The following is a 16,556-nucleotide window of genomic DNA, read 5'->3' on the forward strand; positions in this document are numbered from 1 at the left end:
AAGCTGAGTCACCTTCTGTGAATAGCTGCAGAACACTGGAATGGTGCAAATAATCTGATGATTTAGCCTCTGTCTGCAAAATGTTCACCAGCAGATCATGATTCCATCATTTTATTCATCGTTCAAGCTAATCAATGTATTTGAGACATTTTTTAAAATCTGGAACAGTTCTCTGCAGATATTTGATTTTCAATACACACTCTCTGAGTGATGCTGGTAACTGTGATTAGTCAGACAGTCAGGCAAGCACTTCTTCTGTAAATAATGACACATACAGATTTAAAATTTGGTTTCTGCACATACTTGCAGAGACAAATTTGAAATTTCCTTCCCACAAAAATTCAAATGGATTGCTCAGACTTTCAAGGAAAGCAAACACAAAGTGGGCATGGACATGGCTGAAGTTTATTTTAAAATATTTATCAATTTAAAAAATTAGTTTGATTTTTGCATGATATGCCCAGTTACTCAACCCGTGCTTTCCTTCTTGTGGTGTTGGTTTCCATTCTAATTGGGATAAAACGCACCTAGGCATAGTGATAGATGCTTCCCAAATACGTTCAATAATAATAGTAGAATTCACTATTTTATCTTCTTAGCTTCTTGCCATAGAGGTGAACACTCCTGAGAAGTTTAGCTCAACGGCGGATATAGTGATACGTCTCTTGGACACCAATGACAATGTCCCAAAGTTCTCATCTGATTATTACATTGCCAAGATTCCAGAGAATTCCCCAGGAGGGTCCAATGTAGTGGCTGTAACAGTAAGCTTTATTCAGTCTTCCAGAGATATATCTGATCTAACTATCTGTCTATGGAAACTGCCAAAACATGTCAGTGGCTCTGTCCTCCTAATAACTTCTTATTCTTTATGTGCTCTCTTCTACTCCCATGTTGAAGTCAATGGGAGTTTTGTCATTGACCTCAACATGGGTGGGAGTCATTCCTGTGTTCGTTGGCTGCTCACCTGCTGAAACATCTTTCAATCAATGAGTAAAAGAATACCTGCTCCTGCAGTCTCATAACTAAGTGCATTTGGGATAAAGGCAATATGGACTCACAGCTATCACCATACCCAGAGTAGCAGGTATATTAAGCTCTAATGTGTAGAGCCACTCAGTGTCTGACATTATGTTAGCACACAATGCTCAGCAAGGTAGCTGTTGTTTCAGCAAAGCATTTTCAAACAATGTGTCTGAAGTGCCATTTTTATTTTATTTTATTTGTTTTTTTAAGCCATAAAAATGTCACACACTTCAGCTGAAAGATGTGATAGCTGAGTGAGGCTGGCATTGTTGTAAGAAAGACTTGGATTTGATTGAGGGTGAACAAAAAGAAAAGGAAAATGGCTGCTAGTGAATTTCTAGTCCCATCTTCCATAGATTGCAAAGGTGACATGATTGCTACATGCATAATTATGATGCTCACGAGCAAGACTATAAAAATGCACCAGAATTGGAAAAGAATGACCCCAATGTAAGAACTGCTTTCATGTGTTCAGAAATGGGAAGAGATTGTTTATACATTTACCAATATCTCACGCTGCCAGAGGAAGGAAAGCAAAATGTTACATAGACCCTGTGAGCACTGAAGAAATGTTTCCAGCCCAAAAGGAATGTTATACATCTGTTTAATACAACCACTAGAGTCAGAGCTAGAACCCATAGTTCAGTATGTCACACAAAGCTAAGGCAGTCGACAGCCACGTGTTAATCTGGGAGTGATACAAGATCACATAGTGCTGGGCACCAGAGACATAGATGCCTGAGGCAGGATGCTAAGGGAGCCCAAACTAAGTCCTACCATGTGCTGCAGAGGTAGTGAAATGACACACATGCGCCTGAAAGTACTAACTGCAGATCCTGGAGGTGAAAACACTAAACTCTATGTAGGGAAGAACATCAAAACTAGAAAGAAGAGGCTCACCATAGGACACACTGGCATCAAGGCAGCACAGCATAGAGATTATGATGTTCCTTATTGTAGTAGTCAGAAGAAGAAGAAGAAGTGTCCAACACTGAGGTGGTCTGCAGAAAATGTTTAAAAAAAAAACATTTTGCAAAAGCAGCAAAATAAGGTCCTTCTGGTCAAAGGCAAAGAGGACAGTGAATCTTAACAGTTCATATTCAATACTAAACATCATGTAGGCACCAGATTAGTGCCAGATTCAGAGATACACCCAGCAAGCTGAGATACTGCGGGCTTGGAAAGTACTGTTCTAGCAGGATGGGTAGATATGAAAAATGTATTAGAGAATACTGGACATCCCAGGAAAAAATAGCACGCAAAATGGATTTCAGTAAAAAGAACCCAAAGTTATGAGACCTGAGAAGTTGACAAGAATCCATGGTAGTTATCAGGAACCAGATGCATGTCCCCACTCCCCACAAGGCCACAGATGAGTTACACCGGCCTTGCATGAGTTTAGAAATCAAAGACATTGCTAAAGACTGCAAAACAAGCAAGAAATGTTTAAACAAGCAACTGAGGGAGCCAGGTATGCACTCAACAGCACACCTTCCTACATCAAGTATCTCTGCATTTAGAGGTAGATGGACAGACATACTGATGTAACAAAAAATTCCTCATAGGTACCAAAGAAAACATAAATAGCTCCCTCTATCAATTCAACTGCTTCTCCCAACCCTGAGCCCATGGAGAAACTAATAAGAATGCAGAACAAAGCTGCAACATCTGAAGAGATACCTGCAACGCAACCTGGGCCCACATGCACAAGAATGATCAAAACACCAGCCAGGTTGAAATAATGTTATGTACAGATATCAACTAAATATACCACAGCAGAGACACTTTTAAAAAAATCTCTGTGTTATTTAAAAGACAGTTTTTTGGCCAAGGACACTGCACTCATATTTAGCTGATCTCTAGTAAAGTTTGAGAAGGAGTTGTTTGTTTGGTCAGTGCACTAATGCACTCCTTACTCCTATGAAAGAAAGGATGTTACAAGATAATGTCAAATGCCTAAGAATGGGGTCACCCGATAAGTATTATAGATTATACATATATATATATATATATATATATATATATATATATATATATATATATATATATTATAGTTTATACTGCTTATGTTCATGTAGAGTGCTTAGGAGGTGGTTGTATGAAAAAGCTTTGCTGTATCACTCATTACCATTTGATTTTATAAGATTTTGCAAACTTCCAAATGCAAATTGTTAATGAAAGTTCCATAAATATACTGACAAAATATTTTAAAAGGGGAAAAATCTGTTTGGCATTCAGTGTGCTATTATTAGGCACAATAGGAAAATATACTTTACTACAGGTTAATAAATCAGGACTCTTTTGAATTCTTTTCTTAAGGCTGCAGACCCAGATTCAGGACTCTGGGGAGAAGTCAAATACTCCATATATGGAACAGGAGCTGATCTGTAAGTAAAAAAGTTAACCTTTGAATACATTAAAAAGAGAAATCACTACTGACAAAATAAGAGGGTTAAGACAGCGGCTGGCATCTCAGACTAATGCATGGTGAGATTATCTGGGGGGCCGGGAGGCACTTACCCTATGTCTTTTTCCTGAGTTGTTTCTGTTAAAATATTTTCTCCTGCAAAAAACCGGCAAACACTTGCTGTATGAGTCTATGGTGTTTTACCCACATGCCCCCCAAAAAACATAGAGCAGCTAAGTGACAATACATAGAATCTGTTCAAACTACCATTTTTAAAAAAATACTTTTCACAGGAGGAAGGGTTGTTTGTGCTGGTTATTATTAAAGTTCTGTGGACAACACCCCACCCCCATACATACACACACACACACACACACACACACACCCATTTAGCTGCAAAAACGGTGCCATTTCAACACTCAACCCAATGTACAGAAAAGACCAAAAATTCATGGGAACCATATCTACAAATTCCCACAACATTCTCTGATGTCCGACATTGTTAGCACTTCTAGCATTGGTGGCTGGCAGCACAGGGTATTAGAACTGTTGCTTGCATGAAACACTAGTCGCAGCAGGGCATGGAGGAAGGGAACAGGATGTTTACCAGGTCTCTAATAGATACCTAGCTCCTGCTTCCTGTTATAGGATAGATGAAAATGAGCACCAATTTGATCAGCTCTCCAACCCCACCCCGTTATTGCATATGTAATAATTGGCTGGGGCTCCTAGCCATCCTAAATATGGCCGGCCATCTCTCATGGTTTTGCTGAACCCCTGACCCTTATGACTTAAGTGGTTGGAGAGAAGAACTTGCAAATGTGTCCGTTGTCCAGACTCTCATCCCCCTTTCCTGCAAAATTTTATTTCTTCTATAAATTCCCCACCTGGTTTTAAAGCTTTGTTCCCCACTTTGAGTAGGATGCTAATTATGGCAGTCAAAATCCAGAATTTCAGGAGTTTATTGGGAAATATCCAAACAAGGGTGCACATACAGGAGCTTCTAAATCACAGCTTATTTTGAGCTTCTCACTAAATCCTCAAGCAAGCTGTTAATCGGGTAGAAGCAAGCAAGCAAAGGCCAGCCAATGCACTCAGACCTATTAAGTTTAAAATATAACAGCTGGTGCCAAAAAACTTCTGAAGGCTTGGGGGGAAAAAAGATGTTGTGGGGGAAAAAAGTGTGTGCAAATTTATTGTGATTCTCACACTCCTAAAGCTAAAATAGAATTTAACCAGGGAAATGAGGTTGCCGTGAGCTTTTTGTTTGTTTTCCTAAACATGGAACTTTTTTGGTTAAGGCACTGGATTGAGACTCAGGAAATCTGGGTTGAATTTCCAGTTCGGCCACAGACTTCCAGCGTGAGCTTGGGCACATCACTTAGGTTTGCGCTACATGCAATTCTTGTACCAATTTAACTGTTTCAGTTAGGGCTGTGATGTTTCTGCCAAAACAGTTAAATTGGTACAACTCCAGCATGGATGTAGTTGTACTGGTATGAAGGTGCATTATACTGGAATATTCCCCCTCCCAAATAGGAATAGCCATGTCCGTATGTGAAAGGGTCGACTCACCACTGGCACCTCCTCATGGCGGGGTGTGGCATAGCAGCACTCTGTCCACTGGGGTCTCCTGCCAATGGCTGCTCTGCGATGGTCTGCCTCTTCCTGGGACTTGGCCCTCTGGCCAGGTCACTTCAAAGTCTCTCCCTTTCTAGGGTAGTTGGTGAACACAAAACCAGGGGAATTAATGCAAATAAAGAGAGTTAGTGAAGGATAGAGAGGAGTGACTCCATCTCAGCATGTATCCAGATCTGGCCCTCGCTTCCCTCAGGCAGGGACCATCAGGCAGTGGTTGTCTGAGAAGCTCCTGCCTTCATTCAGCACTTTCCTTGGGAGCAGAGGTTTGAAGATCTGTTCTTTTCCCTGGTCTGCCAACAAGTGAGCTGTTCTGCCCCATTTTAAAGCTCCTCCTCCAGTCTGTGCTCTCTTGTAGGTGTGGCCAGGTGGCGGTGGCTGAGCCCAGACCAGCTCTTTAATCAATCAATCTTATTTTATTCAGGACATGATCTAATACATTGTACTTATAACCTGAATAAATATGCAGTTCTCTAATGTTTCTACACAAAGAGATCACATTTGGGAAAAAGCCATCACACTGAGCATTGCACAAGTACAAAAGCTTCTATGAAATGCAACTGAAAGGGCTAACACATAAAGAATAAAAGAACACCACATAATAATAATTCTCTGTTTTTCAAAACAAAAAGGACAAGCAAAAATATGTAGGGCCAGTGATTTGGGATCTGTCAGGTTTTAGGTCTGTTTTCAGAACAGGAGAGACCTTGTATAAGGCTCCTGGCTGCATAAATTCCAGCATTATACCACTGCTCACATCTTTAAATACTCATTTGGATTAGACCATAACTGAACGGTACTGTACAATAGGCTCAGTTGTCAGCTAGGCAGAGTTCACACTCAGTGCAGCTGAGAAGAAGGTGGAGGAAAGCTGTCTCTAGTCCACGTTTCCACTACCTCAGTCCTGGGCAGAGGCATCCAATATAACTTAGAGCAGTGGCCAAAGATCTGGTGAAGTGTCATGTACTGCATCTTTTCTGTGTCTGGTGTGAACCCCCACCCCCAACAAAGCCCTGCCCATCCCAGATGCACCACCCTGCATTGTGAGGCAGTGAAATGGGTGGCATAGAACAAGCTATGCTATCTTTGTGCCACACAAGGTTTCCCAATGTCAGAGGAAAACCGCAACTGCTTCTTTAGGGGGCCTCTGTGTTTGTCAATTGACTGTTTAGCCTTTGGTGTAAGCCGTGTGACACCACTGAGCCTATGCAGAGACAACAAGACAAGATGTAAATTAACTTGAGCTTGCATCTGTTCTGGGTACCAATATCTGACCTCAGCAGTTCAATAATCTAGACTAGGATGTGGGCATCCACAATGTGACACTCAAAATGCTTGTTTTTCATGCATCTCCTCCAGATTTCTAATCCATCCATCAACAGGAATTATTTATACTCAGCCATGGGCCACATTAGATGCTGAAGTCACTGCAAAGTACAACTTCTATGTGAAGGCAGAAGACACAGAGGGGAAGTATAGCTTGGCTGAGGTATTTATCACTGTGCTAGATGTCAATGACCACTCTCCGGAGTTCAGTGAGAACATCCAGGAAAAGACTATGATCATTGGATCACCAGTGAAAATAGAGGTGAGGAATGAAATGATGTCTTAGACTTCAGAGGACACAGAGTTAGCACAACACCAAGTGCTTTGAATATCCTACCCCTAAGTGTGCATACATGGGATGAGGGTGAACAAACACATTTGTTACCCTCTAGTATGTTTTAGTTTGCCTGTTGGGTGTGGCAGTGTAGAACAGAGATCTAAAACATGGACTGATAATATTTTACATACTGTTCAAAAGGGTAAGTGCATCAAAAGAAATGTGATTCTGTAAAAAAATTATAAACCCAAGTTACATCATTTAAATTATCAGTTTGCACATAATGGGCTGTATAGTGCTAGATTTAAAATAAGTCCATCAGCATCACCATTGGCACAGATGCCAAGGAGTGGGTAAATGTGCATGGAGCTTGAAACCAGGCTACCATTCAAAACAGAAATCAAGTCCATTGTGTGGGGATACTTGCATCTGTCCATGTAGTTACATTGGTTCTGTAATGAGAGGACTTCAGTTTCCAAGTAGTGTATGTAATGGTCTGGTGTGGAATATGAAAAAAAATGCAGATGTCATCTACAGTTAAATGAGAATCTGCCTAAAATATATATTAGCAAACATACATGATCAAGTCTGATGACAAGAATATGCATATGGTTGCAAAAGTAAATATTGAAGTATAATAACAAAAACAAATATAGTTTGGTGGTGTAGAGCTAGCTCGCTGTCAAATTGTTTTCTATCAACTTCACCTGTAAGTGTAAGGTGTTCCTTCTAGTCTGGCTGCTGGGAAATACCCACTAAATTAGTACAAGATGCCTGCTATTATAAAGTGAATCATTTATAACCATCACATCCATGGATATATAATATTTGGACTGACTTTCTTGTTTACTTTAATCTAAAATAAAATTGTTCACATGGAAAGGACTGCTAATTTTGTCATCTAAAGTCACACATTAATATTTCAATAATCTCACAGCAGATTCTTGACTATTCCTAAAGTGTGCAAATACATGCCCAGGAACTTTTACGTTCTCCCTTCACCCAAATTCATCATCAATGAATGTCTCTTTTCAACATTTCTCCTGAACAGGCTATAGATCAAGATGCAGAAGAACCCAACAACATTGTAGACTATTCCATTATGCAAGCAGATCCAGCCAATGTATTTGATATAGATCAAAGTACTGGGGAAATAAAGCTGAAGTCCTATATCAGGTCCCTGGATATCATTCACAATATCACCAAGGACAAAGACTGCATATGGTCTGTGGTAGTTCAAGCCAAGGACCGGGGCTCCCCTTCATTTAGCACGACGGCAGTGCTGAAGATTGATATCACAGAAGAGGTAAGCAGATATTGAACAGAAGTGACCAGCCTTGGGAGATGTTTGGGTGGAACCAAAGAGGAGTTTCCACTCACACCATTTCTAAAGAGCACTGTTTAATATTTCAAGAGTTAATAATAGCAAAAAAATAAAATAAAATGCCAGCCATCAGAGTTTTCCCAACAGATTTTTGGTAGCTCCACACTTTAATGCCTTTCCAGAACCCTGAGGCCCAACCATGTTCTGTGGAATCAGAGGCCTAAGAAAATCCTGACTGGAGGAGAGGGGAAAGGGCTGGGACGAGGGGTTAGAATCTGTCTGGGAGATTAGTTCTTTTCATCTGATGTCAGACAGTTAAGAACCTATGTGCTCCTGAGACCAAACTTCCGTCGGACTACTACATTTCTGAGCTGTCGGTCAAGAGAGATGAAAGGGAACTGGACCAAAAGTTGCCCTACAGCTTGGAAAGCAGGTGATCAGAACTAGGATTCTGGGGGCAATCGAATCAAAGACTAACTGTAATCCATTTCTCTACCCTGTGACAGCAGCATGGCCCTCTGGGTGTAGTAACCTCCATAATCTCAGTGTGGGTAAAAGAAAGAGGTGAATGCATAGAAGGTACTTGAGAAGGCAGAGAACTCATAGAACATTCTCCCAACTCCTCCAAGGAGCTCCACACTTAGCCACTGCTGAAGGACTATTCCTAAGAACTTTTAGATACCAAATTTAAGATTTATAAATAATATATATTAAGATATATAGAGATCAATCTAAGGAATATCTGTGTGGATTTCTTATGACTAAAATATTTTCTTCATCTTAAAAAATAATTCCTCCTGCTCTGCTAAAAGCAGTGGGAAAGTTCCCTCCTTTCTATCTTCTGTGGATGGGGGAGCTGAGCTCCCCCATGTCCCCTTTCCATCTCCCTCTCTTGAACTTGGGGAGGTCAGCTCCCCAGACCTCCCAGTTCTTCTCTCTGGTCACTGGCTGACGAAAGGAGGTCTCCTCAGGTGAGAGAAGCTGAGGAGGGAGTGGCAGGAGAAGCTGTTGATTGGCTGGTTATCTAAAGGTTCCAAGAATTCCTGCCAGTGGGTGAAGCAGCTTTGGCTCTTAATAAGAGAATGTGTCCATTTGGGAGTCCCCTGCCTGCCTCCTGCAGAAAATATCTGTCCCTCAGCAAGTTTCACCTCCCCTCTCAAGGTGCAGAGAGGGACAGAGAGAGCTCCTGCCACTTCCAGTTCCCCTGCCCCTCCAGGAGAAAAGGCAGACCTGACACCAGCTTTTTCTTCCCTGGGCAAAATGCAGAGGCAACAGAACGGTCCTGTGAGTGTCCTCTCCCCTCCTGGAATTCCCTAGTGGGGAGTGTTGGTGAACAGAGGTGGGGAAAGTAGCTGGGAAACCAAGGGATTTTCTCATCCTGCATGTGCTCATGCACTTTGGGCCTGCTCTGGGACGTGCACACTTTTCAGATACATTTATTCCTTTCTCCCCATTCTCTTTCCCATGCACCAGCTCATCAAAAAGTTAATGCACCTCCACTTCCCCAACCATGATGACACAATCACCAGAAATGAGGAGCAATCCTTCCTCCTATTTTTTCTACATTAATGTCTTCCTACTAGCAACCTGCTGATACTGTGTATCCTCCATTCAGTCCAACTTCAGATAGAATGATTGTCAGTGTTCCATCCCCCTAGCATTGCATTTATGGACTTCAGTCCACTATATTCCAATAAGGTATCATGGAACTGGAAGGGGCCTCGAGAGGTCGTTTAGTCCAATCCCCTCCACTCATGGCAGGACTTAGCCCTGGTCTACACTCGGGGTGGGGGAGGGGGAATCTATCTAAGTTACGCAACTTCAACTACATGAATAACGAAGCTGAAGTCAACGTACTTAGATCAACTTACCGTGGTGTCTTCACCACGGTGAGTCAACTGCTGCCACTCCCCTGTCGACTCCGCCTGCGCCTCTCACAGAGCTGGACTACAGGAGTCAACAGGAGAGCGCTCGGGGGTCGATTCATCACGTCTAGACTAGACACGATAAATCAATCCTCGCTGGATCGATCGCTGCCCGCTGATCCGGCAGGCAGTGTAGACATACCCTAAGTATTACCTAGACCATCCCCGACAGATGTTTGTCCAACCTGCTCTTAAAAGTCCCCAGTGATGGAGATTCCAGAACCTCCCTAGGCAATTTATTCCAGTGCTTAACCACTCTGACAGTTAAGAAGTTTTTCCTAATGTCCAAACTAAACTGCCCTTGCTGCAATTTAAGCCCATTGCTTCTTGTCCTATCCTCAGAGGTTAAGAAGAACAATTTTTCTTCCTCCTCCTTGTGACAACCTTTTATAACAACCTTCATAATTAGCCCACGCAGGCAGAAGCTACAAAACGAATCTTGTAGCATGCCCTACAGAAAAATCCTTGCACAGTGCTTGATCACTTCTTACATCACTTGTAGTTTTTCAGTGGTGACCAGAGTTACCTGTGAAAAATACTCTCAGATTCAGCCTGTGGGGGAGATTCAATTTCCAAATACAAAAATCTGCTGTGAATGGGTTCTCCTTTTTTTTATGACCACCTCTGCTAAGTTTCTGTCCTGTTAGCACACTGAAGAGTCCATCTGGGTTGTCTCTCTTTTGTCTGAGGTCATAAGTGCTGGAAAAGAGTCCGTATAGCATCCAAAATCTAGTTTGGACAACACAATCTTAACCATGTGGAAGAAACAGTCTTTTGTTAGGATCATGCACCAACCACACACTGGCTATAGGTGAATGTGTCTTTTCTCTCTTCTCTGTGCATGCACCATCTCTGTGGGTTAGAGTGCTGTATGCTGAGTGATTTTTTTTTTAACTACTCCCTTCTGGATGCAGAGCTTTTCTGACAGCATAACTAGAGGTTTCTCACAGTGTTAATCACACTGAGTAATTAAACAGGCATATTTTTCTGATTAACATTTACCATTGCAATTAGTGCAGGGCTGTGCCCTTCGTGATAGATGCCTTGAGGCTAAGTGCATCAGTAGAGCACATCAAAAAGGCCTTTTGTTCTTGGAATAATACAGCAATAAAAAAAATCCAGAAGCTGTTTAATTTAACTGAGTCTGATTTGATGGAAATTGGTGTTGATTGGTGCCCAATGCTTTTCTTTATCTCCTATCCTTGCTCGACAGAATAAGAAACATATGCTGAAGAAGCAACTGTTTTCTTTTTTTTTCCATTATGTCCTGCTTAAAATTTATTCTCTAGGGCCAATATTTTCAAATGTGAGTGACTAAAGCTAAGCACCTAACGCTCCAGTTCTCTAGGGTGTTCCACATAGATAGATCCCTGCATACACACAGAACCCCATTGACTTCACTGGGACTCTGCAGGTTTATGGGGCTATTTGGACACAGCTCTTTGCAGGACTGGGCATAAGTTCATATTTAGGCTCCTAAAACCAGTGGTATATTTGGGCATTCAGCAACTTGGGTATTTATTTAGACTTCTGAAATATAGATGATGATGACAGAACAAATATATAATGGATAATATGAAAAAGTACAGGAGATAAGCATACACATTAGGCATGAGAGACAAGACAGGGTGTAATAAGGTAGAAATTTAAAATAGAAACATTTTTATATAGGAATTAAGAGAGTTTTTTTTTAACACCAGGATGATCAGGAAAAGAGAGAACCTACCACAAGAGGTTTGTATTTATAGCATTAGTATTCATATAGAAGTTCTTAAAATCAGTTTCCACAAATGTAAGGTGAGGCTAGCAATCAATGAATGCCCAGTGATATGACAGAATTTCTCTCACCTGGATTGATCCCTTACCTTTGGGAAAGGCCACTTTATATAAGATTGTCCTTTGGAAATAGCTTAATGACGAGTGGTTATTATAAAGTGGCATGCAGAGAGATTGCTCTTGAACAACTCATTTGTCATAAGGCACATTATCTTTTATTTCTTTGTGCTTTATAACACACGCTAGGCACCTTTATCCAAGACTAGTTACCACATCCTGAATGTATCCTATTGCCTGGGGAAATTGGCAAAGGAACTGTATTGAAGCTCAATGATGCCTCATCCACCTATGAGTTTTCATCATGATGAGCAAGACAGTAGATGCAATGTTCCCATTATTAAAATAGAGATGGGTCTGAACTAGAACCCAAGATATGAACTCCCCAAAATTTTGGGGAAGTTCGGATCCAGATGTAAATTTTGTTGTTCAGATGCATCGCTGTATCACTGTGCATTTAATTCCACACGCATGAAAAAATTCTACCCCTGAGTTACTTAACTGTATATGAAAGCCTGATGAATTAAGTGTCAGATAAACCCTGCTGAGTAGTACATGACCTGAAATGAGTTCCATTAATTGTGAGTGTTTGTCAAAATCTATTCTGTAGCATGATACTGAAGGTTGCATAGTATAGGAACAACAAAGGAAGAAAAATTATATATACTGAAGAGGTTGCTATTTATTCTTCCTTCGTGCGTTAATCCCATCAAATGGGGTCCACTCCATAAGTCCACTCCCGCTGAAGTGCTCGTTCAATGCCATGTCTTCTGTCATTCCTCATGCTAATATATTTTTGTTTATGACATCCCACCACTTCTTCTGGGCTTGGCCTCTATCTTTTCCCTTCAGTCTTGATCGGTTGGACTCTCTTACCCACATAGTTGTCAGGACTCCACTTGACTTGACCAAACCATCTGAGATGACACGTTCCCTCATTTTTTCCTTTCTGGATGTTCTTTTGAGCATGACTCAAACGTACACATTCCTTACATGATCTTTCTTAAACCACACATCCATCTCAATATTGCATTTCTATGGAATAAATCATTTGCTCTTGTTTCTTCTTGGTTTCCCAACATTCAGTGCCATGCATTAAAAAAGTATGAACCACCATTGTAAAGACTCTCCCTTTTAATCTTACCCGTATCCTACTGTTCCATACTACACCACTTATCTGTCTCCATTTGAGCCAGGCATTTATTATCCTAGCTCTAAGTTGGTCCTCTATTTTTTCCCCAGATTCTGGAAACCATACTTCTGGATACTTGAAAACTTTGTGGTTTTGATATTGTTTGCCCAGCTAGTTTCATGGATAATTCTTCAGTGTTCACAATATTAAAATAACATACCATATACTCTGTTCTTCCTCTGCTTAGTTTGAGCCCGTGTTTGTCCAGCACATATCTACATTTATCAAGAATCCTCTGCTAGACTATCTTTCTCCTCACTGCATTGAATTCTATCATCTGTGAACAGCATGCACTAAGGTATGCACCTTGTGTGTGTACCCAGCATGAGGCTAAACAAGAAAGCGCTCAATGTTGATCCCTGATGCACTTCCACCTTTCTGATAGTGTTTTACCATGGGGAAGTTTGGATCCAGATGTAAATTTTGCTGCTTGGGCTCATCTCTGTATTATCTGAAAGTCATGAATAAATGGGATTAGCCAGCACTATCTATGTTAGCAGAACAGAGCTGTTCCAGAGGGATACAGCTTAAAGATGAAATTGCTTAGATTCTGTCTGCATGGCAATATAGCCTTGAGTTCTGTTAGTAAATATTAACCTTTTTAGACCACTTTTTCTGGTATGTTAAATTAATTTGCATATTAACTATTATCCTAGAATCTTTGTATTAGCTAAGAGTGTGTTTAAATTTTCAGGCCCAGAGCATTGGCTCTTGTCAGTGACCTGTACTCAGGAATTTTTATCTGATTGAGTGCTGGGCTGTATCTAATTATCCTCAGCATCTCCAAGTCTGTGGAATATAGGTGTCCAGGGAAAAGACCCCCCTCAAACTAATAAAAGTATCTACAGAAAAGTATGTTATAAATAAAACTGGGTGATTGATAAGGGATATTTGTTACAGCAGATGTTTTCTGTAAGGGACTGGGTGATGAATATGGAATAATTTTTTTTACAGAAGGGTTCTGAAATGGATGAACCAGTAACCCACAGAAACTTGCTTTTAACTCATTAAGAACTGTTGATTTCACAGCAGTTGGTAATAATGACTGGGTTAGAGATTCCTTTTTTACTCATCAGTCAGATAAACTGAGGTTTATAAAAGAAATTCCATCACTAATTAGGAAAACAGAACACATGATAAAAATTAATAATGGGAAAGTATTTTCCCTCCAAAAAGGAGTTTCTTTGTCTCACACCCTATGAAAGGACAGAGGTTTGGGGAGTTAGACTGAGAATGAACCCTGTCAGTAGAAGGTAGCTACAGCAAAAGGGACCACACTACCCTCCCTTCACCATCTATTTCTTCTTTCTGTATTCTGTATAGTGCAGTATTAATCTTTGATTAATAATCTTTGATTAAATAATTCTATTTGAGCCTATTTGACAATCTCAAATCATTATTAAATTCAAATACACAACCGTTCATGTTAGAAGATTCAGAATTCAACTCCCTTGAACTGTCTTCCCATCTCACTGAATTTGGGGCCTCTTAAGAGCATTTATATTTATAATAGCTTGCTTTATGCCAAAACTAAAACATCACTGGTTTAATCAGATTCAGCCTATATTGAAAAGAGTTTCTTTCCGATGTATTTGTTATATTCTTCATAATCTGCATGATTTAAAGTACATATGAGAAGATGGATTTTTCTAATTTCATATTGAAAATATTATGCATTTTGTCACTCTCATATGGAACATACACATTTTGCCAATATCAGGACATTTACAGGATACATGTATAAAACAACATGTAAAAATATACTGACATGGAATTCTCAGCCAAATCAAAATGGCATGACTGTAATAGTTGGGGGTTTAACCACTTATATAATCAGTTGCGGGTGCCTGATTTGCATAAGCACTCTGGCCCAGTTTGTGTGATTAACATACAGGCCAACCTTGGGAGTGGTATGGAGATACATAACCCCAAGGGGAAGGTCAGGAAGCATTTAAGTCCTGGAGTTTGAACATTTTGGCCTCAGACCTATCCAGCTCAGATAGGATTATTAAACATGAAACATCCCCAAGTTATTATACTGGAAATGAAATGAATTGGCCAATGAAAACTGGCCAGCTTTTTAATACTTTGTAGATCAGCACATAGGAATGGATATGAAAAATATTACTTCTCTGTAATTTGTTCAGTTATGAATATTAAGCAATAGTACGGTTCTGTATGTTTGAGATCTTCAATTCAGCTTGTACACATTAAATATATTCATACACAGAAATTAAATAATGCTAGTCCCAAAAGCTTCGGTAGTATTTTCACAAACGTGAATTGTTTTGCATGTTTAAATAGCCCAGTCTTCTCTAGTTTAAGTAGGAAGGAAGCTAGCCCTTAACAATCGTTTCACAGCACATCAAAGGAATTAAAACACCAATTTTAACAGGAGAAGATTCTTTGATGTCTACTGCTGTGATTTTCACAGTTACAATGAGAAAACTAGCCAGTGAGGAGCTGTGAATAATTATAGGGCTGATGAAACATGGCAAAAGTTTCAAGGTTGCTAAGAGGTTTATAACAATTTTGAAGAATGGAAAGCCCAAGCCTGGAACAAGGTTTACGTTGAAAAGAATAAATAAGCTGTTAAGACCCACTTCTGTTATTTAGTTATTACCTACCTTTGCCTACTACCTGTTGTGCTGATGATGCTTGCACTGCCTTAGTGTTTAGAAATAGTGGCATTGCCTATATGCCTGCCAATGACAGTTTCGGCTTGAGTCACCTTCACAAGTCTCAAATGGTAAGTAGTATTAACAGGGAGACATAGTGGGTGAGGTGATATCTTTTATGGGACCAACTTGTGTTGGGGAAAGAGACAAGCTTCTGAGCTTACACAGAGCTCTTCTTCAGGTCACTGAAGTTGATCCAGTAAAAGATATTACCTCACCCACTTCGTCTCTCCAATGTCTTGAGACTAACCCAGTTACAACTACACTGCAAAAAGGTGGTATTAGTAGTCTTTTAAGTTGCATATTTGAACAGTGTGTATGGTGAAGATATATTACTGTGATGTACCAGGCTTTTTATTCCTGTCCTTTCCCATAGCTGGGTAAGGCTTTAATTAAAAGAACATGAGCGTGCCATATCAGATTAATATGGCCACTTGCATGCTAAAGCTAATTTTCTTGATGTTTTTCCATATGCGATACTTTGCCTCACACATCCACCACTCCTGGTCATTCTAAAGGGAATTTCATTTTGTGTGTGCACCGATGTGAAGCTTTCTAGCTTGTGTAGAATGCTATTAAGGAGAGCCTAGTCTGTTTTTGTTCCATGAGTTTGTGTATGATATAGATGCTTGTATGTCTATGGGCAACTCAGACCCTCATTCCAAGGAGCAGTGCTCTTACTTTGTTAGGCCTGTGAGGACACTCAGTACGCCCTCACTCTACGCAGATGTAAGTGTTGTCAAGGCGCTGGGGATCATTCAAATCACATGAATCACCAATTGCATGACGCTCTCCCATGAACATGTGCCAATGCTAGGGGAGAACATGAACAATGGAGGGGTGGGAAATAATCTGACTGCTCTAAGACAGTGGATAAGAATCTTTTGTGTTCATCATCTACCACAGTTCTCATGGCTGTGGAGCTGGTGA

General features: G+C 40.4%; 1 protein-coding gene across 2 annotated transcripts in view; it reads left to right on the forward strand.

Annotated features, from left to right (window-relative positions):
• Nucleotides 1–16,556, forward strand: part of CDHR1 (cadherin related family member 1) — a 57,996-nt gene that overhangs the window by 36,421 nt on the left and 5,019 nt on the right. For both annotated transcript variants that reach the window (XM_074958730.1, XM_074958731.1), the window contains 4 exons: nt 600–764; nt 3,346–3,413; nt 6,431–6,659; nt 7,726–7,980. In XM_074958730.1, the coding sequence (XP_074814831.1) occupies nt 600–764; nt 3,346–3,413; nt 6,431–6,659; nt 7,726–7,980 (717 nt within the window). The remainder of the gene's footprint in view (nt 1–599; nt 765–3,345; nt 3,414–6,430; nt 6,660–7,725; nt 7,981–16,556) is intronic.

Source organism: Natator depressus, chromosome 7, assembly GCF_965152275.1.
Source record: "Natator depressus isolate rNatDep1 chromosome 7, rNatDep2.hap1, whole genome shotgun sequence".
Classification (NCBI taxonomy): domain Eukaryota; kingdom Metazoa; phylum Chordata; order Testudines; family Cheloniidae; genus Natator; species Natator depressus.